The sequence below is a fragment of the Penaeus vannamei genome, chromosome 23, assembly GCF_042767895.1.
Source record: "Penaeus vannamei isolate JL-2024 chromosome 23, ASM4276789v1, whole genome shotgun sequence".
NCBI lineage: Eukaryota > Metazoa > Arthropoda > Malacostraca > Decapoda > Penaeidae > Penaeus > Penaeus vannamei.
Genome location: NC_091571.1, coordinates 25,828,751 through 25,853,750, shown reverse-complemented (window position 1 = coordinate 25,853,750; position 25,000 = coordinate 25,828,751). Strand labels below are relative to the sequence as shown.

Here is a 25,000-nt window from a genome sequence, read left to right as displayed (position 1 = left end):
TCACATTCCTCTCACTCTTCTTCTGTTGCTTTTCGTTTACACGCTTCTCCACCTTCTTCTGTTTCGTTGCGTTACCTCTTTTCGCCGTGTCTTTTTTCTCCTCCTCGTTCTTCTCTTCATCGTTATTTTTCTTGCTCCTTTTTCTTGCTCGTTATTTTTTCTTACTTTCCTCCTCACATTACTACTATTTCTGATTTTGTTGCTAATCTCTCTCTCTCTCTCTCTCTCTCTCTCTCTCTCTCTCTCTCTCTCTCTCTCTCTCTCTCTCTCTCTCTCTCTCTCTCTCTCTCTCTCTCTCTCTCTCTCTCTCTCTCTCTCTCTTCCACCTCCATCTCGTCGTCCTCCCTGCTTCTCCACTTCCTCCATTTTCGTATCCTTCCTCCTTTTCTTTTTTCTTCTTACTCTCCTTCTTGTTCCTCGTCTTCCTCTCTCCATCGTGTTCCTCTTCCTCTTTTTATTCCTCCTGTCCACCTTCTTCTCCCGTTTCCTGTTGCTATCCCTGTTCCTTTTCTTCCTTTACCTCCTCATCTTTGCCATCTTCTTTCCCTCTATTTCCCTTTCTCCCTTCTCTCTCTTCTTCTTTCCTTCTTCTCCCCCTTCTCCCTTCTCTCTGTCTTCCTCTTGTTCTCTCCCTTCTCCCTGATCTCTTTCTTCTCTCCTTAGTTCCTTCTCTGTCTTTTCCCCCTCCCTTCTCTCGGTCTTCTTTCCTTCTTCCCCTTCCCTCTCTGTCTTCTTCTTTCCCTCTCCCCCTTCTTCCCTTTCTGTCTTCTTTCCTTCTTCTCCCCATTCTTCCCTCTCTCTGTCTTCCCCTTCTTCTTCCCCTCTTCTCCTTTCTACCTCCTCTTTGCCTTCTCCCCTTCCCCTTTTCCCTCTCTCTGTCTTCTCCTTTTTTCCTTCTCCCCCTTCTCCCTTCTCTCTGTCTTTCCCCTCTTCTTCTTCCCTTCCCCTTCTTCCTTTACTCCTTCTACTATACCGTCTTCCCCGTCGCCTTCGCCTTCGCCTTCCGTGACCGCCACGACCGCATGCGGGAGAGGACAGACTCACAAGCTGACTCATTGTGGGCCGTCAGGTGGTTGCTAGAGGAAAGGGAGGGAGGGGGAGGGGGGAGGGGGAAAGGAAGTGGAGGGGCGATGGGAATGGAGGGAAGAAGGGGTGGGAAAGGAAGAAGTGGAGAGGGAAAGAGAGTGGGGAGAGGTAAGAAGGGGGGGAAGAAGTGGAGAGGGGATGGGAGTGGAGGGAGGGAAGAAGGGTTGGGAAGGGAAGAAGTAGAGAGGAGGAGGGAGAGTAGAGGTAGGAAAGAAGGGGAACGAAAGGGTGGGAAGGAGGAGGAGGAGTAGAATTAGGAAGGAAGGGGAAGGGGAGTGGGGGAAGAGATGAGCAGAGGATTGGAGGTAAGGGAACGAAGGAGTGGGAGGGGGAATAAGGGCGACAGGAGGGGGGGGGGTCATAAAGGAGCGGAAGGAAGGACTAGCGGCGTGAGGGAGGAACTGTGATTTGCTGGTGGAGGAAGTAGAACGGTAAGGGAGAGTGGTGGAGGAGGCAGGAATGATTGGGTGGTAGAGTGACGAAAGATAGGAAGGAGAGTAGGGAGAAGGAAGAGGGAGAATAGGGAAAGTTGGGGGAAAGGGAAGCCGAATAGCGGAAATAGGAATAGGTGAAGGAGCGGATGAAAAGAGACAAGCTGGAAGAGATGGAAAGATAATGGACAGGAAGGAGAATAGGAAAAGATGAAGGAGAAAACGGGAGACAGGCAAAGATCGATAGGGAATTCTTATAAAATTAGTGTATAGCAGTTTTTGATTCTCAAACCTTTCGAGTGCGTTAATAAAATTAGATAACATTTGAAAATTACAAATTATTGATATAAACCAAAAGGACTGAAAAATGATAACGAAGTACATAAAGAGGAACAGAAAACATCAATCGTTACTGACAAAAAAAAAAAAAAAAAAATCAAGTTCACCGCGGTAAATGTAATCAGAACAGGTGTAATCGAATATGTAAACACGAGGCGCGGAAATGCTAAGAGGGCGGATAATAAATTCAAGGTGAAAAGGGAAAGGAATAATTGGGAGGGTGTGAAGGTAAAGTTCAGTGCACTTGGCGGCGAGGAAGTGGCCGAGGCAGGGCGGCCGCGACACCATATGGCTCCCCGCGCGCCCGCTCGCTTGCACGCACGCACGCTCATCCCCTCTCCCTCCTTCTGCCCTTCCCTCCCTCCCTCCCTCCTTCACCCCTTCCCTTTTTCCCTTCCCTCCTTCTCGCCCTCTCACCTTTTTCTGTCTTCCCTTCCCTCCCTCTCTCCCTCCTTTTCCCCTTCCCTCCCTCCCTTCTTCCTTTTCCCCTTCCTTCCCTCCCTTCCTCTTTCCTTCACCCCTTCCCTTCTTCCCTTTCCTCCCTCTCGCCCTCTTTCACCCCTTCCCTTCTTCCTTTTCCCCTTCCCTCTCTTCCTCCCTCCCTTTCCCCTTCCCTCCCTCCCTCCCTCCCTACTTTTCCCCTTCTCTCCCTTCCTCCTTCCTTCTCCGCTTCCCTCCCTTCCTCCTTCCTTCTCCCCTTCCCTCCCTTCTCCACTTCCCTCCCTCCCTCCTTTTCCCCTTCCCTCCCTTCCTCCTTCCTTCTCCGCTTCCTCCTTCCTTCTCCGCTTCCCTCCCTTCCTCCTTCCTTCTCCGCTTCCCACTCCCTCCCTCCTTTTCCCCTTCCCTCCCTCCCTCCTTTTCCCCTTCCCTCACTCCCTCCTTTTCCCCTTCCCTCACTCCCTCCTTCTCCCCTTCCCTCCCTTCCTCCTTCCTTCTCCGCTTCCCACTCCCTCCCTCCCGTTAGCGCGTCACGCTGCAGCCGCCGAGTCACGGAGCAGCAAGGACGTGGTGTTACATGATCGACGTTGAGCGGTCTCGAAAGGAGTCGAAAACGTGGTAAAATGTTTTAAGATATTTTGATGATTTTTTTGTGTGATGATTAAGAAATATTATGTTTTAAAGATATTTTGATAATCTTTTTTGTGTGATTAGGAACGAATATTATGTTTTAAAGATTTTTTGGGGTAAGCTTTGTTGTGATAAATGAACTAATGTATGTTTTATAGATATTTTATCCTTTTTTGTGATAAAGGAACTAATATTATGTTTTAAAGATTTTTTGATTACCTTTTTTGTGATAAAGGAACTTGTGTGTTTCAAGATATTTTGATAACTTGTTTGTGTGATAAGGAAGAAATATATGTTTTAAAGCTATTTTTTTAACTTTTCTGTGATAAGGAACGAATATTATGTTTTAAAGATATTCTGATAACCTTTTTCTGTGATAAGGAACGCATATTATGTTTTAAAGATATTTTGATATCTTTCTTGTGTGATAAGGATCATGCGTATGTTTTAAAGATATTTTGATAACTTTTTTGTGTGATAAGGAAGAAATACATGTTTTGAAGATAATTTGAAGGAAAAAATATATATTGACCCTCTAAGATTGTGATGCAAATCCAGTTTTGCTCTGATTATTTTTTATTGTTATTTTAATGCGCCACTTTTTAGGTTACACTTGGTAGTTGTTAAATATTTTCCGAGATGCATATTCATGCAGTGTGGGAAGGGTTGACCGCCTGACCCATGCAGTGCTACACATAACCCCCTTCTCCCTCCCCACCCTTCCCCTACCCTTCCCCCACCCTTCCCCTACCCTTCCCCCACTCTTCACCTACCCTTCCCCCACTCTTCCCCTACCCTTCCCCCACTCTTCCCCTACCCTTCTACCCTTCCCCCACCCTTCCCTTCACCCTTTCCTACCCTCCCCCCCTACCCTTCCCCCACCTTCCCCCCACCCTTCCCCCACCCTGTCGTCAGCAACATGCACGCACCCTGTCACTGTCCGCCCGACAGCCGCTCTCGCATTCAAACGCTTCCCTTGAGCCACTGGCCGACGACGGTTGACATGCCAAGCGTCAACGGTCAGCGTCATAGAATTTCGTGAGCGGCTGCCAAGACGAGTGGGGCGGAGGGGTGAAGCAAGGTTATTTATTTATTTGCCTGTTTGTCTATCTGTCTTTATTCATTTTTTATCTGTTTGTTTATTTGTTCATTTATCTGTTTATTTACTTATTCATATATTTGTTTATTTATTTATGCATATATCTGTTTATTTATTTATCTATTTAATTACGAATTAATCTGTATATTTCTCGATTTATTACATGTTAACTTATTTATTTATTATTTTTTTGTTATATAATTATGTCATATATATATATATATATATATATATATATATATATATATATATATATATATATATATATTTTTTTTTTTTTTTTTTTTTTTTTTTTTTTTTTTGTAATAGTACATTTGATTCTCAAAGAAATGCTACAATAGATTAGATACTATTTGGTCAGTAACTAGAAATGCGATGCCAGAGTTTGCGTTACTGTGTGGATAGTCCAAGTGAACAGTTGATATTATACCAAACGCATCATAGTGTTTTTTTCTGCGATAACCAATAATACAGTCAAGAAAGATATTAACAGACGCAATGAAAAAATAGAATATTATCTTGATAATTGATAAGTGAACTCAATAACTATTTCGGCCAGGTCACTTGACTTACGGTTTGACACATTTTTTACACTACAGACAAAACGGTGTGTTGCTTATTCGGGGTATCAGTTTCCTCTTTGTTATTTCTAAGCAGTCATCATTCCTCTCCTTTACTTCTCCTCGCTGTAACTAGATAAAAAATCAACTTTGATTTGATATATTTAACAATATGTTATTTTTTCTGCCTTATTCCTTTCCTTGTTGTGTCTTTTTATTCAACCACATATTATTTAGTTCTGCCTTGTTCATTTCCCTTACTGTGTCTTTTTATTTAATCACATATTTTGTTCTTTCGTATGCATTTCCCTTACTGTGTCTTTTTATTCAACCACATTTTTGTTCTGCCTTATTCCCTTCCCTGTTGTGTCTTTTTATTTAATCACATATTATTTTGTTCTGTCGTATGCATTTCCTTGTTGTCTTTATTTAACCACATATTATTCAGTTCTGTCGTATGCATTTCCCTTACTGTGTCTTTTCCCGCAGAAACCCGAGCCGGAGCAGCGGGGACGACGACAGAGACGCAGCGGAAGGCGGCCCGAAGCAGACCCAGCTGCAGCCCGGAGTGGTGAGTCCTGCGGGGGAGGATTTGCGCGAGGGAGGGCTTGGGAGGAAGGGGGGGAGGGGGTGAGGCAAGTGCGTTACCCTTAGGAGTTGGTAGGAGTTGCGTTAAGGAAGTCTTGCGAGGGAGGGCTTGGGATTAGGGGGGGGGGGGGTGAGGCAAGTGCGTTACCCTTAGGTAGGAGTTGCGCTCAGAGAGGGATTAAAGGGTCCGTGTGATGGAGGGTGAAAGAGGTGAGGGGTAGGGTGCACTAAGCCGCGGCAAGGGGTGAAAAAATGCGTTGGGGTGGGGGAAAGAGGAGGGGGAAGAAGGCGAAATCGTTGCAGAGATGGGGGTGTTGAGTACTGGATTGCAGACCCGATCGCGAATTGCGGATGACGAGAGCCACTTTTACTCCGAGGAGGAGACATTTTCCTGCCATCGGAGAGAAGGAAAAGCTCGTGATTGGAGGGTGGATAACTAAGGCAGATTGAACTTAGGGAGGAGTGTGAGAATAGATACATTTCGAAATAAAAAGAGGCACATTTTTAAACTAAGCGTAATTACGATCCCAATACAACCGTCTTGAGCGATCATAAAGCACCACACATCGCGAGAACATCACCCGCCGGTTTTCCGCAATGGAGCGTCTCCCCGTGTTGCGTCGGGCGCGCGGAAGCCAATCTCAGCCGAGGAGCGACGACGTAAGGTTTCGGCGGAGGGAGCGAAACGGCGGACCAGGGGCGCGCGCTGGCCGGTGTCTCGTTACGCCGAATGTCAGATGATACCGGAACACGTGACTGTTTTCTCTCTCGATGCTGCTGATTATACGGATTCTACTGACGGACTTTACTGACGATACTCCTGAGCGATTCAAAAAACCCGTATGTAGTTTAAGAATGCGGAAGAGTCGAGAGAAATTAATCCATCCACAAGCTCATACAATGATCCCTACCGATACAAAGTCAAAGAGCGAGCATAACGAAAGTGAAACAAGTGACATGAGAATATTCCGGCAATGCAGGAAGTGGCGGAAGCGGAATAACGGTGAGAATAACATCCAGAAGGCGAGGGGGGGGGGGACCTTGCGACCGCTGGGAAGGTCATGGGCGAAGGTGAAGGTCTCCCTGGAAAGCTGAAAAAAATCGGGTAAAGGGATTGAAGGAGAATTTGTACAAATGCTGTTAATGCTAGAATTTATGATGGCGATATTAGCAGTGAAGTTGGTGATCGCGGTAGTAATTATGAGGACGAGAACAGTAGTGGAAATGAATAAACGAACAAATGAAAAGTCGGTGGTATTTTCACCTTCCCATCCCGATCACCATGTTTGCAGAGGAATAAAATCCTACGCGATTCTCCTACTGTAAAGAAAACCAACCGCAATGTTTCGCACTCGGAAGCAGGAAGGGAAATCCCTCCCTTCCCCCTCCCCTCCTCCCTCCTCCCCCATCCCCTCCCCTCCCGCCCACCCAGCCCCAGATGGCGCCCCTGGATTAATGCGAGTCTTCCTGGCCGAGGCGCTCACAGGTGCTGCTATTACGGCCGTCTGTGCCCTGCTAGGACGCCACGCCTCGTCTTGCTATTAGTCTGGAATGTGTGGAGTTTGTTTTTGGGAGGCCTGCTAGCACCGGGGTCGTTAAGCCTCGTAATGGCGTGCGTTTTGTCATCGAAGAAGGGCCGCCGAGACAGGTTGATGGGCGTGGGTCGGTTCGGATTTGGAGTGGGCTGGGAAGAGCGCGCGGTGGAGGCTCGGCAGAGGATTTTTTTTTTTTTTTTTATGGGGGGGGGGTGATTACTAGGTGTCACATATCGTGTGTGTCACAGTTATTCTTTCCTATTTTTTCGTGAGCGTTGGAGAACGAGGAGCCAGGCCAAAGAGTAGTCCAAAAACGGATTTCAAGGAGAACCTCTTTCCTCCCCGGGCTAGGCGTACGCACACTCGCAATTACAATCACGCAAACAAACAAACACACTCACTCACTCACTCACTCACTCACTCAACCTTACACTCATTTGGCTGGATTGTTTCCTTAGACGTTAAAAAGGCGTAAATAAGACTGTTATGTAAATTAGAGCACCCAAGTGGAGTGAAAGACAAACTTCTACATGAAAGACAATTGAGTACAGTAATTAGAGAGAAACACACAACATGGAGACGAGTAACTAGCGGAGTACCTCATGGATCGGTCTTGGCGCCGATTATGTTTATTATTTTCATCAGAGTTTTAGCGTCAATCATAAGCTCACGTATCGCCGTCAGTATGTTTGCAGACGACGCGAAATACAAGAAAGGATAATAGACGACGTCTCGTGCAAATGCCTCCCTAAGAACACCGAAAACTAATTCCTGTGGAGTTGTACTTGGAAAGTGAAATTCAATACCAGTAAATGCGATGTAGTTGAGCTCGGGGACAGTGAGAAGCGATCCCTAAATCAATACAAGGTAGGAAGCTCAGTATTAAACACGGCAGAGAGGGAAACAGGCCTTGAACTAATCGTGGCCAAGAACTCGAGCCCAGATGATCCTATCAATGAAAAGGCCCATAAAATACTAGGGCTGATTGCCAACATGAAGAGGACATTCATATATGCGGACGGAGATATGATAAAGAAGATCGTTACAGCCATCATAAGACCTGTTCTAGAGTCCATTGGTGCAAGGGTAATGAGTCCATAATTGAAAAGGATATAGATAAGCTGGAACTTACTTCTAATAGCATCCACATGATGGGCTCCGACTCTTAAGAGATATGAGCTACGAAGATAGACTACATAAAATAGGACTTACTACTTTGGGTGAAAGAAGAAAACGGGGGACATTGACAAAGTTGTTCTGCTATGTCACAGGAAGTGTGGAGTTAGAAGAAGATGGCTTCTATTTTGATCACCATGAGAACAAGTGAATACAGTAAACAGGGGCAATTCTAATTCTTGCAATTATTTTGGTAATTTCTATCAAATCGTGTTGCCTATAACACAATCGTTTACATTAGGTCTTGTAAACATCTACGGTGTAACGCTGTGCCTCTGTGCCGGTCGTTCTTGCAAGAATACGTAAGCGAGGATATTCTTAGATGCCTTACGTGTTTATTTTTTAATATTCTGGGTAACACGCACAAATTAAGAATTAATAAAAACGTAGAATGAGTACATTTGAGAAAATAAAGAAGTTGGCGCTGAAATTTATGTTAAAGCATTCGTTTTCTGTATCCTACTAAGGCACTCAAAGAAAACGAATTCTAGCGTAAACTATTGAAAATTATTACTAATATGAAAAAAAAGATTATTGTTCCATATCATAATGTGTATATTTAAGACGAATGAGATATGTTATAGTTCAATTATCTGTAGGAAGCTAGGAGACGGAATTAATTTATGGATCTGTAAGGAATATGAATAAGGCTGTATCTAGAGCTTAGTTTTAGACAAATTTATTTATTTATTACAGAGGGGTTAATAGTGGGAATGAATATATATGTGCAAATATAATTTCTCAGAGAATAAAGCTGTAATTAGTTCATAGAAAATCAATTAAATTAATCCTAAATTTCCCCTAACGTATTTTTTGTTCAATCTTTTAACATTTTCCTACTTCCCACGAGTCAGCATGAGCAGATTAAGGCGAAAATCCTCATTACCATTTGTCCGTTATTCCATATTGATATAACAATCATTATAAGCCATTATGACATTAGAATCATTCATTTTTTCTCATGTCTCAAGTTATACATTTTGATACATTTTGATACAGTACTGGAGGAATTAGATTGCTGATCATTTGATTACAAACTAAAGACCATTTTATCCTTACTACGCAAATGTTTTGAGATAGCCATTTCCACACATCTTCCACCCTTACATGCTGCCCCCTTGTCCACAGCGCCGCACTGGCCGACGCCTCACATCAGCGGGGCATTCGGACAGCTCTGGCCTGTCGTCGCCTTCAGAGGACCGTCGGCCCCTGAACAGGAAGCCCCCGGGGTACCGCGGGGCCAACCAATCCTTCAGGGAGTCATCGGAGTTCAGGGTCGGGGAGGCTGTGAGGGAGCTGAGTCCAAGGGGTCCCATGAAGAACTCGACCTCGCTGCCGCACTTCTCTTCCGGTGAGGCTGAACCAAACTTTTGACTTTTTTTTTCTTTTCCTTTTTGTATTTTTACGGTAGTGTAGTGCTGTTTCTAGTTTTCTTTTTTATGTGCCTTTTGTGTACTACTTCTTCTTTTTCATCTACTTCTTTTACTCCTCCTTTTCATTTTCCTTCTCCTCCTCCTCCTCCTCCTCCTCCTCCTCCTCCTCCTCCTCCTCCTCCTCTTCCTCTTCCTCCTCCTTTTCCTCCTGTCCTCCTCCTCTTCTCCCCCTCCTCCTCTTCTTCTCCTCCTCCTTCACTTTTCCTCCTCCTTCACTTCTCTTCCTCCTCTTTTTCTCCTCCTCCTCTTCCTCTTCCTCCCCCTTTTCCTTCTCCTCCTCTTCCTCCTCCTCCTCCTCCTCCTCCATTTCTTCTCCTCATATTCTTCTCCTCCTCCTCTTCTTCTTCTTCTTCTTCTTCTCCTCCTTTTCTTCTTCTTCTTTTCCTCCTTTTCTTCTCCTCCCCCTCCTCTTCTTCTTCTCCTTCTTTTCTCCTCCTCCTCCTCCTCTTCTTTTTTCTTTTTCTCCTCCTTTTCTTCTTCTCCTCCTCCTCCTCCTCCTCCTCTTAATCCTCCTCCTCCTCTCCTCCTCCTCCTCCTCCTCCTCCTCCTCCTCCTCCTCCTCTTAATCCTCCTCCTCCTCCTCCTCCTCCTCCTCCTCCTCCTCCTCCTCTTCTTCGTCGTCGTCCTCCTCCTCCTCCTCTTCTTCGTCGTCCTCCTCCTCTTCTTCGTCGTCCTCCTCCTCTTCTTCGTCGTCCTCCTCCTCTTCTTCTCCTCCTCCTCTTCCTCCCCCTTCTCCTCCTCCTCTTCCTCCTCCCCCTTCTCCTCCTTCTCCTCCTCCTCCTCCTCCTCCTCCTCCTCCCCCACTTCTCCTCTTCCTCCTCCTCCTCTCCTTCCTCCCCCTCCTCCCCCTCCTCCTACTCCTCCTCCCCCTCCTCCTACTACTCCTCCTTTTTTCCTTCTTTTCCTTTTCCTCTGTCTCCTCCTTTTCCTTCTCCTCCTCCTCCTCCTCCTCCTCCTCCTCCTCCTCCTCCTCTCCTCCTCCTAGCCTCCTCCTCCTTTTTTACCTCCTTTTCCTTTTCCTCTGTCTCCTTCTCCTTCTTCCTTCTCTTCCTCCTCCTCCTCCTCCTCCTCCTCCTCCTCCTCCTCCTCTTCCCCCTCCTTCTCCTCTTCCTTCTCCGCCTCACCTCCTCCTCCATTGCTCCTCCTCCTCCTCCTACTCCTACTCCTATTCCTAATACTATAACTACTACTCCTCCATATCCTTTCCGTCCCCTTCTCCTTCTCCTCCTTCTCTTTTTTTCTCTTAATCTTTCTCCTTCTCTTTTTTCTCTTTCTCCTTCTCCTTCTCCTTCTCCTCCTCTTTCTCATCTTTCTCCTCTTTGCTCTCCTTCTTCTTCCCTCGTCCTTCTCCTCCTCCTCCTCCTTCTCCTCCTCCTCCTCCTTCTCCTCCTCGTACTCCTACTCTTACTATTACAACTAATACTTCTCATCTTTTCCCTCCCCATATCCTTCTCCTCCATCTCTTTTTTTCTCCTTCTCTTTCTCTTTCAGCTTCTCTTTGTCTTCATCCTTCTCTTTGCTATCCTTCTTCTTCCCTCTGAATATCAATATGTTTTGAAAAATGAGACAACAGGTTTGCATTATCTAAAATCTATCACTAATAGGATTTTTGTATCCATGATGTGTGTGTGTAAGAAAAGGAAGAAAGAGCACGTATATATGTCTACATATATATAGGTATATATATATATGTATATGTATATATATATATATATATATATATATATATATATATATATATATATATATATATATATATATATATATATATATATATATATATATATATATATATATATATATATATATGTATATGTATATGTATATATATATATATGTATGTGTGTGTGTGTGTGTGTGTGTGTGTGTGTGTACAAACACAGTATGCAAATTGTTACTTAAAGTATATTGTGATATTTGAATACAATTATATTGATATTATGTTACAGTTATTACAGAATTATAATACTGTATGGTGATCATGTTCTTTCAGGAGGTTATGCATTTTCCTTATTCCTTTACCTATTATTTAATTGCCTTCACACTTAAAATGCTTAATTTGAACTGAAACTGATGTGCATATAAGATTTTGTTACATATAAAGATGTGTTGAATGTCTTAGTTTTAATCAGTAGCCAGGACCAGTTGTTTGTATTTTATTTTGCAATTTATTCAAATATTATGCAAATTCTAACGAGGACCAATTACTTTCAGGCAAGGACAGTGGGTTCGACGAGACTCCTCCAGTCGGGGATGAGTTCGCCACCAGTCGTGGAGGTCGATCTGGAGGGGCTTTTATTGTATCTGGAGTGTTCAATGACTCTTCTAGAATGTTCATCCCAGCGCCACCGTCCCCAACTCCTGACTATGATGATGATGGAGAGTCAGATGGAAATGAGTCTGACATCCTTCAGGGATCACAATTTTATGTAGTGACAGACCAGCAAGGAGAACCTGTGAAAAAGAAACTGACCAACAGGGATTCCTTGAGTGATGACAGTCTCCAGAATGCTCCAGTCACAACCAAGAGCACTTCTAAATCATCTACACCACCAAAGACACCCTCAACACCCCTGCAGAGCATGATGAGGGCATTTCATAAAGGTCTTCCTGACCTAGAGCAAGAGAATGGATTTTCTGATGATTCCCTCGAGGATTCTGTGACTGCTCAATCTCGTCCTTCCACCATCAGTCAGAAACCACACAGACCTACCTCTATGGAGTCTCTTGTCTCTATGGAGAGCTCTACCGCTTCATTTGATTATATGAATGCAGGTCAAGCAAAGAATTCTTCCTATGGGAGAGCAAGGTCAAGGCCAAACAGTGCTGACACTGGAGCCCAGAAAGGAGGTAATGTGAGAGACAGGAAAGACTTGAATGGTAAGGTTAAAAAATCGACACCCAGGTCAGCAGAAAATGGCATTGGACAAAAGGGTAATTTAAGTAACAAAGACAGTGAGAAAAACATTGAAGAATCTAATAACTTTAGCAGACAGAGTTCAAGAGAGAGTTCACACAGCTCTGGCTCAACTAGTTCCAAACCTAGTGAAAAGTTTGATACTATAAGACATATGTTGAAAGAAGGCTTGATAGAAGGGTTAGATGAAAGTCCACCTACCTTCAAACCACCTCCACCAATTAAGAAAACACCAAATGGAGTCCATGCAGAAGACAGAGCAGATAGTGGACTAGGTTCTGCTGTCAGCACAACTAGGACAGATGAAAGTGGTGGCAGTGATAATCGATCTGATTTTTCAGGTACTCCACCATCTATTCTTTCCCCACAAGATGGAGATGCTACAAAGAAAGGCAGACCAGAAACTAAAAGAGGGAAGGAAACAATACGTAGTCGTACATCCATTGGGTCAGAGGACATGGAGAGAAATCGAGATGAAGGGGATGAAGTAGAGGTTATGATGCAAGAGACAATGGAAATTCCTCCTCCTCCTCCTCCAAGGGATGAGTCAATGCACTGGACTCCTCGAACCACCACTCCCTTGTCGCAAAAAGATTCTGCCAGAAGTTCATTAAGAGCAACGCCAACCACACCCTCCACATCTAAAAATTCAAGCTGGTTGCACAATGCTAGCAAGGAAGAGATGGTTGAAATATCCTCTGCCAACTCTCCTCTGCCTGCAGGAGAGAAAATTACCCATGTTGATGATTTGTATGGACAGCATGAACATGTGGGCAATGGAAATGAGGTTAGCAGTGCAATTAATGGATCTTTAGCAAGCCAGTATAGCATCCAGGATAATGACAACCCATTGACAGATCGTGATTTCTTAGAGAATCTTAAAAACCTAGAGCCTCGTCCTCGGCCAGATACCTTAGCAGTGATTAGTGAAGACCAAGGAAGCATTGGGTCCAAGAGCAGCCGATCTGGACGGTTGTTATCAAGACTTGCAGATTCTGTCCGTAGTGGAAGTAGAACACCAACTCCCTCCTCATCCAATAGTTCCACCACACGTGCCACCACCACCAAACTGACCTCAACATCAAGGTCTTCCACCCGCATACATGGCGACATCATCAGGGATCCATGGCGATCATCCTTGAGGGAATCAGCCTTGCCTTCCCCTCAAGAATACGCACGCCTTCCATCACTCAGTCCCTCCGTCGTTCCCCTTACTCGTGATGGATCTGGTCGCTTCAGGAGCATTGAAGACCTTGCTGAAGCTGTCTCAGAGCCCACACAGCAGGAGGTCACACTCACTGGAAAGAAGAAGAAACACTCAACACTTCCGCCCAATCTCACACCAGCAGATATGAAAAAAGAAAATAAGGAACTGCGAAGAGCAACTTCGTTGATGGTCGGCAAAAAAGGAAAAGGTATGTGCACCATCACTAACTTTTGTTTGCATGTATTTTGTCTTCACTAGTACTTTTGCTAGAATGTTTAGCTATAAATTTGTTTAGCTATAGAGTGCTTGATAAAACATAGATAGACTGCAGTGATCTTCAAAAAAGAGGAGGTTAGTTAATGAAAATAACTTATTTGTTTTGCATAACCAAAAGGAAAACATGAGCTGCATAAGAAAAATATTTTAGCTGCATTCTCTGGGTTTTAATCAGTATTCTTTTGTAGTATATTGCTTTAACAAGAGGTAGCACTGATTATCAAGGAGTGTTCATAGTAAACATGTATGATATATATAAAAAGTACATTGCATTTGATAGACATATTTTAGTAATCTTGTTTGTTATTTGTTATTTTTCAGTAGGTATATAGGATTTATTCCAATTATATATTAGTTTTCACAGTAGGAGCTAAAACAAATTAATCATGGCCTACATAGTAATTTCAAGTACAGGGAATTTATATCTTTCATGGAAACAGGGCTGTTATCTCCTTTTGTAAGAGACCATTCAGGGAATTGTTTGAAAATAGTGAAAGTTAACATTACTGAAATAATTTTACCCATAATTTACTTTTGCCCTCATGTACACTGCTGCATGAAGTGAAAGTCTTTCAGAGAGGTGATAGATATATCAACATAATCACACCAGACTTGCCTACCCAGTATGCTCTTTCTTGGGTGGGAACTCCATTGCTATTAGAACAGGCCCAGAGATGCAAGAATGAAGATGTATTAAACAGATTGTATTATAAATGTTTTTTTCTTAGGCTGTACATGAGATTTCCTGGGTAGCCTAACCAACCCTCTTGCTGAAAATATAATGATTTGGGCAAATCTGAAGGAATGATTTTAACACCAATGAAATTTATTTTGTTTTAGATCTGTGGATTAACACTGAAACTTCTAACATGTGTAGGCACTTCTCTTTTGTAACATATTTAAAACTATTGTCATATCATGATTGAGTTAATTTCTTGATGCTTTATTTTCACTTTGTAAGTATTACATGATTCCACTCATTGAAGACAGAGATTTTTCTTATTGACCATTAGAGCTAACTTTTTCAAATTTGTCTTTTATCTGTTTTAGGTTAACATCAAACAGTCATGATTTATTTATAATATCCATCATATTCCCTTATGAGGTCACTGATAACAGCATTTTTGATAATGTATTTTTGATATTTATCATAGGTTTTTGGTCCGTTTTTGTAATACATTCAGAATGTTGTGGAAAATAGATTATGTATTTATTTAGAAAATTAGACTTCAGGAATTATAGACCATGAATTGATTGATTTTTCAATCATTTCAAAGAAAATCATACAGTAAGAAGTACTAAGGGTGTATATATTTTTACATGATGGGAAACAATATATTTAAACATTTTTAGAGATATCCAGCAGCCATGATATCCTCAGTTTAGAATGAAAGTCTTAATCCTACTATTTTCTTCTGTAAAGAAATTAATCAACTTGGATAGTTACAGAGACAAAGTTTGTTGTATTAATTAGATATTCCAGAATTAATGGACTGATATGTAATATCTTTTTATGATTATTATTACTTTTTGTTGTGTGTGTGCCCATCTTGGAAAAGAAAACGGTAAACTATACAAAGTTTGAGGCCTTTGCTTTCCTGAGTGGTAAGAGAAGGCAATGCAGAATTCACTGTAGTTTTATGTTTGTTGTAAGACTCATAAGCATCAAGAACATTTTAGATATACAATTGCTTTATCAATTTCAGTTGATACAGAACTTTTAATGAGTAAAAAGTAAGTAATTCACAACAAGCCACCTTTTTCAAATGCACTACAGCTTGGCAAATGGTGCAGTGTAATTATGCTGTCACCATTTGTCATGCATATTCACATAACGTGTCAGCATTGCATACCTGGTGATTTGTTAGGTACAGTTTAAAGCTGCAAGCTTATTTAGAGTCTAATCATGTAATTGCTCTGCATCATTTTTTGCAAGCAATCTCTAATTAAAACAATAACTAAGAGAAAAAATATAAATAAATCAGAGATATGCGTATATTTTTTTATTTTTGGATAATCTGTGATTCATTTATGATTCATTTTATTTCATTCCGTTGATATTGTTTTTTTCAGCAAAATTGTTTTAAGAATTGTAGTGAATTTAACTTTTTTTGTTATGAGAACATCTACTCCTGGTATATATGAAATTGATTTTACAAATTATATTATTAGGTAATTTATATGTGTAATTTAGGTCCTGATTATGACATATTTAGATAATTACTTGCATGCGAGATAATCTTCAGTTGATGAATGCTAGATCACTTTAAGAAAGATTATGTAATTCATACATCCAGGCATCAAGATGATAGAAATACACAATATTTCTAGCATGGTGAAATAGGATATTATAAGAATAAATGCTGACTGAATGGGTTTAATGGATGTTTACATGTGAAGATGAAATGGTTTTAAGAATAAATGCTGTAAGGAATGTATGATTCTTAATTAGAAATATTAAAATGTTTCTGCCATAACACTTTAGGACACAAGAAGATTGAATAGACTAAAGAGCAAGGAAATGACGACTAATAGTTGAATAGGTAATAAGTAACTTCCGAAAACAACAGTAAGATGGTGAGGGAAATATGGATTCAGGATTTCAGGAAAAAGATGGATTATTGCTTTATGGATTGAGGATTTCAGTTAAGGAAAGATCAGCAATGGAAGAAAAAATAGATTAGGCATTTTAGGTTAGAGATTGATGAGCAAATCAAGACAGGATGTCAAAAAGATATTGATGAGCAGTTTTAGAAAAGAGATGGAATAGGAGCTTTAGAAAAGAAAATGGAAGAATTAGGGATTTCAAGCAATAGATGGATTGGAAACTTAGAAGAAGAAAAAATGGATTGGTGATTTCAGAAAAGAGAAGGAAGAGAGATTTTATATAAAAAAAGTATTAGTGATTCCAGGAAAGGGACACATTAGGGATTCCAGGAAAGAGAAAGAATAGCAATTTCAGATAAAGAACAATTAGGATGTAGATATATAAGGATTAGGTTTTTGGAGTTGGATATATTATAGGCTTCAGATTAAAAAATGGATTAGAGCTGCCAGTGAAAAGGACTGGAGATTTTGGTCAAAGAAAAAGATTTAGGGATTTCAGGTGAAAGAAGGGCAAACCATTTTAGAAAAGAAATATTTGAAAGCTTGAAGTATAGCAGATGCAAAGAAAAAAACAATCAATCAATCAGTTAGGTGCTACAGGAAAACAGTTTGAAATATTTCAAAGGAGAATTGGGATTGTTGGATAAAGGAGAAAATGTTTAAATAATGAAATAGGTGTAGGATGTGTTAGGTAATAGAAAAAACAAAGAAAAGAAGATCGACTGACTTGTAAGGAAATTAATGACAAAACGTTACAAAAGAAATTGTAAATGAACCTTCCCAATATAATAGGGATGAGAAAGTAAAAACTAAGAGTCCAAAACCATAACAAGCCAACAAAAACAAATAAATTTATAGAAAAGGAAAGCAAAAGTGATAAGAAAATCAAGAAGTTGAAAAAAAAGGTGAGAAGGAAACGTCAAGAATTGGGAAAAGGGGTTTCCAAGTGCTGCCACAAGACAAGTAGGTACGGACAGCATTGCTCCTCCTCCACACCACCAATCACCACCTCCACCACCACTTCCTCCTCCTCCTCCTTCTTCCCTTCCTACTCCTCCTGCCCTTCTTCCTCTTCTCCATCCTTTCTCCTCCTCCTCTCTTTTCCTTTCCCTTGCCCATCATTTCTCCTCTTCCTCCCCTTTCACTCCCCCTTCCTTCCCTCTTCCCCATCATTTCTCCTCCTGCTCTCCTTTCCCTTCCCTTTTTCCATCATTTCTCCTTCTCCTCCTCCTTCCCATTCTCTCCCCCTCCCCCTTCCATCCTTTCTCTTCCTCCTCCTCCTCCCCTTTCACTCCCTATCACCATCCTTTCTCCTCCTCCTCCCTTTAGTCTTCCCCTCCCCTGCCCCTTCCCCATCCTTTCTCCTCCTCTTTTCTCCTTCTTTTCCTCGTTCTTTTTCTCCTTTTCCTCCTCCTTTTCCTTCTCCTTTTCCTCCTCCTTTTCCTTCTCCCCGTCCTTCTCCTCCTACTCCTCCTTCTCCTTCTCCTTCTTCTCCTTCTTCACCTCCTTTTCCTCCTCCTCCTCCATTTCCTCCTCCTTCTCCTTCTCCTTCTCTTCCTCCACTTCCTTTTCCTCCTCTTCCTCCACCTCCTTTTCCTCCTCCTCTTTCTCTTTCTCCTTCTTCTCCTCCTCCTCCTCCACCTCCTTTTCCTCCTCCTCCTCCTCAGCCAGTAATCGGAGACTTGCACAAATTGTGGAATCGATATAGCTCTCTGGCGGCGGTGCGAGTGGCGAGTGGGTGGAAGGGTATTGTAGAGGGGAGAGGAGGGCAGGGAGGGGGAGGGGAGGACGGGGAGTTTGGTGTGAGTTTGGGTGAGAGGGCTTGGGGAAAGGGACTTTGGACGAGTTAGGGTGAAAAGGGATGAAGCGAGAGTGAAATAGGATGAGAGCGTAGGAGGAAAGTGAATCAGGGTGAGTCGGGGTGAGAGGGCGAAACGGAAGTGAAATAGGGTGAGAGGGTGGGAGGGAAGTGAAATAGGGTGACAGGAGTGGGATGGAAGTGAGTCTGGCTTGAGTTAGGGTGAGAGCGTGTGATTTTAGGTGAGACAATGAGGAAAGTGAGTTTGGGTGAAAGCGTATGGGGGAAGGGACTTCGGGTGAGTAAGGGTGAGAGGCAAATGAATTTAGGTGATCGTATATAAGGGTGAGTTAGGGTGAGAGGCAAGTGTGGTTGGGTGAGTCACAAGGGTGAGAAGAAGTGAGGCAAGTGAGTTTAGGGTGAGAGAGTGTGAGGTTTTCATATTTGGGTGAGAGAGTGAGTTTGGGTGAGAGGTTGATCCGAGTTAAATGGTCTAGCGTGAACGGATGTGAGGCAAATGAGTTAATATGAGAGGTGAGGGGGTGGGAGTAAGGTGAGTGAGGGTGAGTAGGCGTGAGTTAGGTTTGAGGGGCTGTGAGTGAATGAGTTTTGTTGGAGTAAGAGATTGCAGATAAGGATATGAGGAGGGAGGATATGAGGAAAAGGATGAGTTTAAGGAGTATAAGGAAGGCGAGTACGGAATACTGAGTCATATGAGTAAGATGTGAGTCAAATTGATAAAAAGGATAAGTTTTAGCTTTGAGAAGGCCGAGAGAGAAAAAGTTTGATTGACATCGGAATACGAATCAGCTGGGAATGCGAAGTGAGTCGGTGGGAATGGGAATCCAGAGGTGAGTCATTCCCGTGACCGGAAGTGAGTCAGGGGAGTGTCAGTGAGTGAGGCGAAGCGGGAGCGAGTCATTAGGCGAAAGGGTGAAGTGGGAGGCGAAGGAGGAAGGAGGTGTCAAGATAAAGAGGCGGGGAAGGGGAAGGCAGGAGAATGTGTCAGGTAATGAGAATACGAAGAGGCCATAAAGGAAATTGAGAAATGATGCTGGGGGAAAAATGGCTTTTCTCTCCTTCCTTTCTTTCTTTCTTTCCCGCTCGCTTTTTTCCTGTCTTTCTTTCTTTCTCTCCCGCTCGCTTTTTTGTCTTTCTTCCTTTCTTTCTTTATTTCGTTCTTTCTCTCCCGCTCGCTTTCTTTCTTTCTTTCTTTTTTCTTCGGATTGGAAAATCCTCTTCTTTATTTTCATTTTACCGATGGAGTGAATGGCAAAACGGAAATAGATAAAAGAGTGGATGGATAACTTTTTAAATTGATATGGTACAGGAAGAGAGAAAGAGGGAGAGGGAGAGAGAGAGAGAGAGAGAGAGAGAGAGAGAGAGAGAGAGAGAGAGAGAGAGAGAGAGAGAGAGAGAGAGAGAGAGAGAGAGAGAGAGAGAGAGAGAGAGAATGAATGAATGAATGAATGTTTGTTCTTGCATGTGTTTAATATGCATTTATATGTATATGTACATGAAAGTGATTATATGCATACACGAGTAAGTAAGTGTATGTCTGTGTTGATACATAAGTGTATCTGCGTCTGTGTATTCCACGTGGGTATTAGGCAAGAGAGTTAGCAGCGGTTGCAACACCACCTACGCGCAGAGGATAAGAGGGGAGAGGAGTAGAGGAAAGGAGGGAGCCACAAGGGATAGAAAGAGAGAAGGAGAGGGGAAGAGAGACCGAGGGAACCGGGGGCGTGGGGGGGGGGGAGACCGAGAGGACAGAGGGGAGACCGAGGGGACAGGGAGGGGAGGAGAACAAGGGGAGTGGGGGGAGGGGGAGTCCGAGGGGACCGGGGGGGAAGGAGGAGGAGACTGAGGGGACCGGGGCGGGAGACTGAGGGGACCGGGGGAGGGGGAGGAGACTGAGGGGACTGGGGGAGGGGGAGGAGACCGAGGGGACCGGGGGAGGGGAACTTCAAGAGAAGAGGCAATGCTAGAGAGAGGGGGGGAGGGGGGGATAGGAGGGAGGCGCGGAACGAGGCGAAGGGCAGAGAGGGGACGAGAGGGGGCAACAATACCGAGGAGCTAGAATGGGAAAGGACGTGAGGGAGGAGCGACGGAAGAGGAGCAAGGGGAGAGAGGGAGAGAGGACGTGAGGGAGAGAGAGTGAGCTTGAGTGAGATAGAGAGAGGTTGAGTGATAGAGGAAGAGGCTGAGTGAGTGAGAGAGAATGTGAGCGAGGGAGAGAGAGAGAAAAAAAGAGCGAGAGGGAGAAAGAAAGAGAGAGAGAGAGAGAGAGAGAGAGAGAGAGAGAGAGAGAGAGAGAGAGAGAGAGAGAGAGGCACACAGAGGGAGGTAGAAATAGAGACAGAGGAAGGAATGGTGATAAATGGAGGGGGACCGAGCACGAAGATAAATGAAAAAAGTTTTAGGAACAAGGGGAGTGAGAGAGAAAGAAAATGGAAAGGCTTAGTACAAGATTAAAAGGTTCGGGAAATATTTTTAAAAGAGGAATATGGGGAGCGGCAGAACAAAGATGAAAAAAAAGATACTAATGACTGTTCTTATAAAGAGACAATGGAAATAGAATATATATGAATATGAACCCTATTTTTAGGAAGGTCAAAAATAAACTCATAGGTGAGAATATGGCAAGGGAGACAATAACGAAACACGTAACTTTTTTCACAAAATTGCTTATGTAGGCTAAGGTTGCGGTGTTTCTGGGTCGGTAAAATTTAAGAACTCTCTCTCTCTCTCTCTCTCTCTCTCTCTCTCTCTCTCTCTCTCTCTCTCTCTCTCTCTCTCTCTCTCTCTCTCTCTCTCTCTCTCTCTCTCTCTCTCTCTCTCTCTCTGTCTCTCTCTCTCTGTCTCTTTCTCTCTCTCTCTCTCTCTCTCTGTCGCTCATATTTGTATGTGTGAGATAGTATGAATAGACGGTGAGAAAATAACGAACTTTTTCCAGTTGTTTATTATTTTGAGTTTTGTTTATTTTTATTTCGTTCTTGCTCTTTTGTATCATTTCTTCATTGTAAGTAATATCCGAGAGAGCAAAAAGCATCGAAGTGGAAAGGCATTCTCGGTATTTCTGCCTTTGTGGTAACGGAAGAATTTGGAGAAAATGGTTCCTTCTCCCCTATGTCAGTTCACGCTATTTATAGAAAATTCAGCGTGCGTTCTTGTGTCTTCTCTCTCTCGCCTCCGTATTTTTACATTTGTTTGTCATTTTCCAAATTTATCTCCCTCCGTTCGTGCAAGTTCATTTCACTGGTCGTTCCCAAGAAGAAGAAAAGATCTGTCGTTCGGGTAGCGTTACCATGACAACGAGTGGAGCGTCGCGTCGGGTTATACGAACGGCGTCCGGCTCACCTGGAGGATACGATCTTGCCTCGAGTGTTTGTTTACAGGAACGCCACCTGCCCTCATCCGGCACTGCGCATACGTAAACAAATACACACACATTCATACTAATGTGTATATACTAGGTGTTGAGAGGGAGAGAGCGGGGAGGGAGGGGAGGGGGGTGTCAGGGAGATAGAGATATAGGTATTGAGAGGGAGAGAGAAGTAGAAGGAAGTGAGAGATGGAGAGACAGAGAAATAGAGAGAGAGGGGGAGGCAAAGGCACAGTGACAGATATTGATACTGAGAAAATCAAAGAAAATTGGGAGGAAAGGGGTGAGAGAGAGGGAGAGGGAGAGAGAGAGAGAGAGAGGAGGGGAAAGAGAGAGAGAAAGAAAGAAAGAAAGAGAGGGACAGAAAGAGGGAGGGAGGGAGAGAAATAGAGAAAGCTAGATCTAAAGTAAGAGAGGTCGAGGCAGGTCCGGGAAAGAAAAAGTGAGGGGAACACCGCCGCAGGAGAGGGGAAGGACGCGCGTCGTGTCGTCATGAAAAATGCAGTCGAGGCCAGGCGCCCAAAGTGGACAAAAGTTGACACAGGAATCATACCCTTTTGTGAAATTATTTGCTGTATATTTAGGTTTGATCTTAGATAGCAGTACAAGGGAAAATTAACACAGATTCTCTACACATTTTCAAAGTCTCCTTCGTCGTTTACCACTAAAGATTGAAGCCACGATCGGAATCAGCAAAACAGGACGGAAAACAAACGCACTAGAACGTAAAAATAAACAAGGAAAAACGGACGAAGACACAAAGAGAGTCACGTCGCAAAAAAACACGCATTTTTTCGCCGCCGTTCGTCGCTCGAAATGTGCAGAACATCAATGCCCTGTTTGGTATTTTACGAGTCTCACTTTTCCCGTTTTAGGGCCACTTTAACAAGCTCATTGAGGAGGGGAAGAGGAGGTCGGAATGGGGTCAGAAGGGAGGGGGGGGAGAGGGGGGAGAAGAGGAAGATGGGAGAGGGGGGAAGAAGGGGAAGATGGGAGAGGGGGGAGGGGAAGAGGCCGTTAGGGGAACCACTCGTGCGCTGGTTCTTCAAGGTCCGGGCGGCGCTTGGGGGTCCTGCTGGCTTTACAGCTGCTGCCGTTATTGGTATTGCTATTGGTGATTTTGTCACTATTATTTGCTGTGTATTTACCACTCTTATTATCATCACTGTCATTGCTTTTGTTACTGTTATTATTATTGTTATTGTTTTTTATTGTTATTGTTATTATTGTTATTGTTTTTTATTGTTATTGTTATTATTGTTATTGCTGTTATTAGTATTATTGTTATTTTTATTATCATAATTGTTTTTATTGTTATTGTTATTATTGTTATTGCTGTTATTATTATTATGATTATGATTACTATTATTATTGTTATAGTTATTGTTACTACCATGATCATTACTATTACCATTTCTGTTATTATTATAACTATGTTTACTATTACCTTATTGTTATTGCTAATAGTTTTGATAGTTGCATTATTATTAGTGGGAGTTTTTAGTATTATAATCACCGTCACGTTTATTAAAATTATTATTAATTTGCGTCCTGTGTTTTGGATTGTTTTCATATGTAAAAGAATGAATCAGATCAATAGATAACAAATGAATGAATGAGATAAAATGACAGAAATATCTTGATTTTATGACTGTATTTAAATCGTGCTCCATTTCCTCATATAACTATATCTATATCGATCTACATATCTATCTACTCACATTTCTATGTATGGGTCTGTTTGTCTGTATAGATATACAAGTATACATACATATATATCTGTGTGTGTGTGTGTGTGCGCGCGCGCGCGCGTGCGTGTGCGTGTGTGTGCGCGCGCGCGTGCATGCGTGCGTGTGCGTGTGCGTGCGAGCATATGTGTTGACAGACCCAAATCTGTGCGTTTTTTCTCCCATTTTCCTTAAATCCTGCCTAACAAGATCTCGCGCAAGGGTCTTCTCACAGCGACTTCCCCGCGCGCCTTCCAAGAAAATTAATTCTATCAATAACCCTCCTTATTCCTACGCGATTCTTTCCCCCGCCTTGGCTCTCCCCGAGATGGCGATGGCGAGCGGCAAGCGATGAGAGGGAGGCTCGGCCGCTCGATTTCCTGCCGAAGGGAATTTCGTGGGTCTGTCACTCCCAGGCGGAGGAGAAGGAGCCCGGGCGATAGATTTTTATTTTTTATTTATTTATTTATTTTTATTTATTTTTTTATTATTTTTTTTTTAAGGAGGGTAATCTCTTCTATGAATATGAAATTTGAAGCTAGCAAGGTTTGAGTTGGTGTAGGAAGAGCTCGGGAGGAGAGAGAGAGAGAGAGAGAGAGAGAGAGAGAGAGAGAGAGAGAGAGAGAGAGAGAGAGAGAGAGAGAGAGGTAGAGGTAGAGGTAGAGGTAGAGGTAGAGGTAGAGGTTGGATGGTGTCTGACGCGGAGGAGTACTTTGGGCGGGAAAATTCACCGAGCGCGGAAAGTTCTCGAAGTTCTTGGGCGCTTTCGGCAGGCGGCGGTGAAGTGCTTCTTTTTTACCTTTCTTTTCTGTTTTGTTTCATCTCTTTTTTTCTTCTCCTGAACAATTTTTGGAGTGCTCTCTCGTATTCATTCTTTCTCTTTTTCTCTCTCTCTTCTCTTTCTCTTCTCTTCCCTTTCTCTCTCTCTTCTCTTTCTCTCTCTCTTCTCTTTCTCTCTCTTTCTTTCTCTCTCTCTTCTCTTTCTCTCTCTCTTCTCTTTCTCTCTCTTTCTTTCTCTTCTCTACCCTCTTTTCACTCCCCCCGTCCCTCCCTCCTTGCGTTCACAAGCACGATACCTTTAGAGAAGAACACAAAACCCCGCCAAAATTGTTCTCCCAATCCCGCTTTCAAAAAAAAAAAAAAACTTTTCGGCCTCTCTCTTTCTGCACTCTCACCTCTTATCCTTTTCATGTGTATTTTTATCGCTTGTCAAAATCCTTATCTCTTTCGGGTCTTATCGGCTCGTCTGTACTCACTGTCTCTTTTGTCTTCTGCCTTCTCATATCTTCCTTTTTTCGTGCTTTTGTATCTTCTTTATTTTGTATTTCTTTACTTCGTACCGCTCGAGCCACTTTCCTCTTTTCGTTGCTTTTACTTTCATATTTCTTGATTTTTTTCTTCCTGTCCTTCGTGTGTTTTCTGTTTGTATTCGTTTCTTCCGCTCTTCTCATTTTCTTAATCTTTCTCATCTTCTAGATCTCTTTCCCTTCGTCTTTTTTCCCGTCTGCACCTTTTTCTGTTTTTATGCTTCTGTTTGCGGTATTTACCTGCAAAAGATTTCGCTTGCATTTTCTTCTATCCCTCCTTTCTCTAATCTCCTGTTACTTCTTACGCTTTACTCTCGATTTCCTTTCTTCTCTTCCGTCTTCACTCCGCCCTCCTCTTTATCCAACTCCTCTTCTCTTCGTACTCTTCGTCTCCACATTCTTTCCTTCTTTCGCTTACTCCTGTTACTACTATTCGCCTTTCTCCTCGCCTCCACTTCGTC

The 25,000-nt window shown here is 42.9% G+C and overlaps 1 protein-coding gene across 3 annotated transcripts in view; it reads left to right on the top strand.

The window, feature by feature from the left end:
* Positions 1-25,000, top strand: part of LOC113812510 (serine/arginine repetitive matrix protein 2) — a 497,858-nt gene that overhangs the window by 386,847 nt on the left and 86,011 nt on the right. For all 3 annotated transcript variants that reach the window (XM_070137814.1, XM_070137813.1, XM_070137812.1), the window contains exons 3-5: positions 5,073-5,154; positions 9,011-9,233; positions 11,530-13,647. In XM_070137814.1, coding sequence (XP_069993915.1) covers positions 5,073-5,154; positions 9,011-9,233; positions 11,530-13,647 — 2,423 coding nt within the window. The remainder of the gene's footprint in view (positions 1-5,072; positions 5,155-9,010; positions 9,234-11,529; positions 13,648-25,000) is intronic.